Consider the following 3,287-nt stretch of genomic DNA (forward strand, 5'->3'; position numbering starts at 1 on the left):
TAGATTATATAGGTCAAACCTTCCTCTCTCAGAAAAGCTTTTCTGGGGTTGGCATGGTGGCTCAGGCCTGTAATCCTAGCACTCTGGGAGGCCAAGAGGGGTGGATTACTTGAGCTCAGGAATTTGAGATCAGCCTGAGCAAGAGCAAGACAGCAAGACCTTGTTCTCTAGTAAAAAATAGAAAAACTGCTGGGCATTGTGGTGGGCATGTGTAGTTTCAGCTACTTGGGAGGCTGAGGCAAGAGGATCACTTGCGCCCAAGAGTTTGAGGTTGCTGTGAGCTATGATGACACCAGGGCACTCTACCCAGGGTGATAAAGTAAGACTCTGTCCCTGGCCAATACAGTGGCTCACATTAGTAATCCTTAGCACTCTGGGAGACTGAGGTGGGATGGATTGCTTGAGCTAAGGAGTTCAATATCAGCTTAAGCAAGAGCAAGACCCCCTCTCTAACAATGGCTGGTCATATGTCAGGCGCCTGTTATCCCAGCTACTCAGGAGGTTGAGGTAAGAGGATCACTTGAGCCCAAAAGTTTAAGGTTGCTGTGAGTTAGAAGGCCATGTTGCTCAACCAAGGGTGATGAAGTGAGACCCTGTCTCAAAAAAAAAAAAAAAAAGCTTTTCTAGACTCGGTCAAATCCCCTGGGCTCTGCCTTAGCACTTGAGACCATTGACAGTTTGCATTTGTTTGTGGTAATAATCCGATCAATGTCGGCCTTCTTCACCAGACTGTCCCAAGCTCTGTGAGGGCAGGAAAAGAGGCCGCTGTTGTTACTACTGTATCACCAGATCTTATCACTACTCTTGGAATTGTCTCTTCATGGAGATTTGCCTTCCTAATGATCAAGAAAATGCCTTTCTTAAAAAAAAAACAATTATAGGATATTTATGGTTCCTGTCTTGTACCTACAAGTCTATTCAGACTAAAGCTAGAAAACCAACACTATCTGCTACGTGCCTGCCTTTCCTCTCCCCATGTAGATAAACTGTATGGCTGGACAAGAAACTGGAGTTACCCTTAACATCTGTTTCTTTCCCTGATGCCACTGCCTTAATTCCAGCTTTCTTCACGTCCGTAACTGCAAATGCTCCCTTAACTAGTGGTCGGGTTCCCTACCATCCACCTGCAATGCTGCCAGCAGCACACAGTCTAAAACACTGGCCCGTTGGTGGTACCCTTCTGCTTAAACATTTTCAGTGGCTCCCCTATGACCTCTGCGACAAAACTCACCTGTAGAGAAGATGCCCCTCCACAGTTTTTGCCTGACTTCCTGTCCTCTCCCCAGGAACCCACATTCTACTCATACACTGAGGGGACCCCAACTATAACTCTTTTTAGTTCTCTCTGCCCAGTCAATTCTCCCATCTTCAACTTGCAATGTCTTGTCCATCCTTTGGGCTCAGCTTGAATGTTACTTAAGTGTGGTGCCTGCCTTGACAGTTCCCCAGGCTCACTTGGCCACTCATTCACTGATTCCCAGAGAACATTTTGTACGAGCCATCATTACATTTATTTCAATGAATTCTGCCTGTCTGCAGCAGCAAGGGCCTCAAATTCACACTGACTTTAAAATCAAATTCTGCCATTTATTATATGACCCTGGAAACCATTCCTTCTGATTCCTAGTCTCCTAATGTTGGAAGTTGGAGACAGAACACTTAACTCATTAGGCTGTTGCAAGAACTAAACAAGATAAAGTGTTTAACGACTAAGCAGAAAGGTTGATCCATAATACTCAATAACTAATGTTAACTATTATCACACTGTAATGTGTCAAATATAAGGATATTCCAGTGACTGGCATAGGCAATGCTTCTTAAAATGCAAAAATGAAACAGTCTCCACCATATCTTTTCTTTGAAGAAGGGCTAGATGCTTATTTATTTTGCCAGTAATAAATTGTACTGGAGTGCCAAAGCTTACACTGATCTAATGACACACTCCAAGGCATATTCATCTTTCCCTTTGCTAAACTAATCCTGAACTTACAAGGGTAGCACAGTTTAAGATCCTAGTTTGAAGTACTTGTTTTCTGCTGTTTGTCACAGTGATAAATCTTTATTGCACATGCGTCAATTTCGGTCTTTACCCAAGTCCTAGGAACTCAAAGCATATTCTTTTTCATACGAGCAATAGCAATAGGGCTTATTGTTTAGGGCTTATTGTTTTGGGCTTTACGTGCTTTAAATCCTCTATGCGACTCACAGCTGGAAAGACTTTTTGTAATATCACAGGTGGTGAGTGGTCAAGCCTATTAACACCACTGCCAGCTTTAGCACAGTGCTCTGGCCACAGCATCACACTGGCCCACAGCAAGAGTCTAAGCTCCTTGAAGGCAAGGTTATCTCCTTCCTCTGAGCCCTCAGTGTGCAGACTCGGCAAGCTGGACCGAGCTGTCTATTTCCTTATGTCATTAACTACGTTCCTGTTAAAAGCCCTACAACGTTTGAAAACCTCTACCCTTGGGAATGTACACTTCAACCCTCAGCACACAAAACTTTTCCTCTGTTGGTTCCCCATGTGCCAGTTTCTCTCCAGCGTTCCTCGATCACCCCTTCTACAGGTCTGTGACAAGGACATAAGAACACAGGGTTGAGAGACATCTTCTCCCCCTTCCATTTGCCCAGGGTGGGTCATCCTTTGAGCCAGGCCACGGTCCCAGGGAGGCCCTGGGATACCTGCCCCCTAGGCGACACTATCGGTGCATCGGAGAGGACGGCGCGTCCTGCTCTCTCCGTGGAGACGCCACGGAGGCGCAGACGCCTCACGCCCTCCTCGCAGGAGCCGTGAGGGCTGCAGCTCTTTGTTGCGGCCACACCGGAAACGGACCCGAGCTCCAGCGGTGCGACCGCCAAGGGTCCCGCGCTCCGGGCGGGGCCGCGGGGTCTGTCCCCCGCCCCCGGGGGCGCGCAAGGCCCGGGCGGGGCGCCGTCCCTTCCGGGGAGCGGGTGGCAGCCGACGCGTCCGCCGGGTGGCTTCCCTCCCCGCCCCCCGCCGCTCAGGGTGACGCGTCTCCAATAACAGTTCGCGGGAGCCGCAGCTCCGGGCACAGCCGGCGCCGGGCGCCCCTCCGCCCGCCTCGCCGCCACCATGAGGGCAGAGGGCCACGGCGGCCTGGAGCGCTTCTGCAGCCCAGGCAAGGGCCGGGGGCTGAGGGCCCTGCAGCCCTTCCAGGTGGGGGACTTGCTCTTCTCCTGCCCGGCCTACGCCTACGTGCTCACGGTCAACGAGCGGGGCAACCACTGCGACTACTGCTTCGCCAGGTAGGGTGGCGGGCGGCCGGGCG

At 50.3% G+C, this 3,287-nt stretch overlaps 1 protein-coding gene across 1 annotated transcript in view; it reads left to right on the top strand.

Annotated features, from left to right (window-relative positions):
• Positions 1 to 3,036: 3,036 nt before the first annotated feature.
• The window catches only part of SMYD2 (SET and MYND domain containing 2), a 50,937-nt gene continuing 50,686 nt past the window's right edge, over positions 3,037 to 3,287 (top strand). Inside the window, exon 1 of the mRNA XM_003802047.3 lies at positions 3,037 to 3,264. Within this exon, the coding sequence (XP_003802095.1) occupies positions 3,092 to 3,264 (173 nt within the window). The 5' untranslated portion in view covers positions 3,037 to 3,091. The remainder of the gene's footprint in view (positions 3,265 to 3,287) is intronic.

The sequence above is a fragment of the Otolemur garnettii genome, unplaced genomic scaffold (assembly GCF_000181295.1).
Source record: "Otolemur garnettii isolate 467f Iridium unplaced genomic scaffold, OtoGar3 scaffold00229, whole genome shotgun sequence".
In the NCBI taxonomy this organism is placed as follows: Eukaryota; Metazoa; Chordata; class Mammalia; order Primates; family Galagidae; genus Otolemur; species Otolemur garnettii.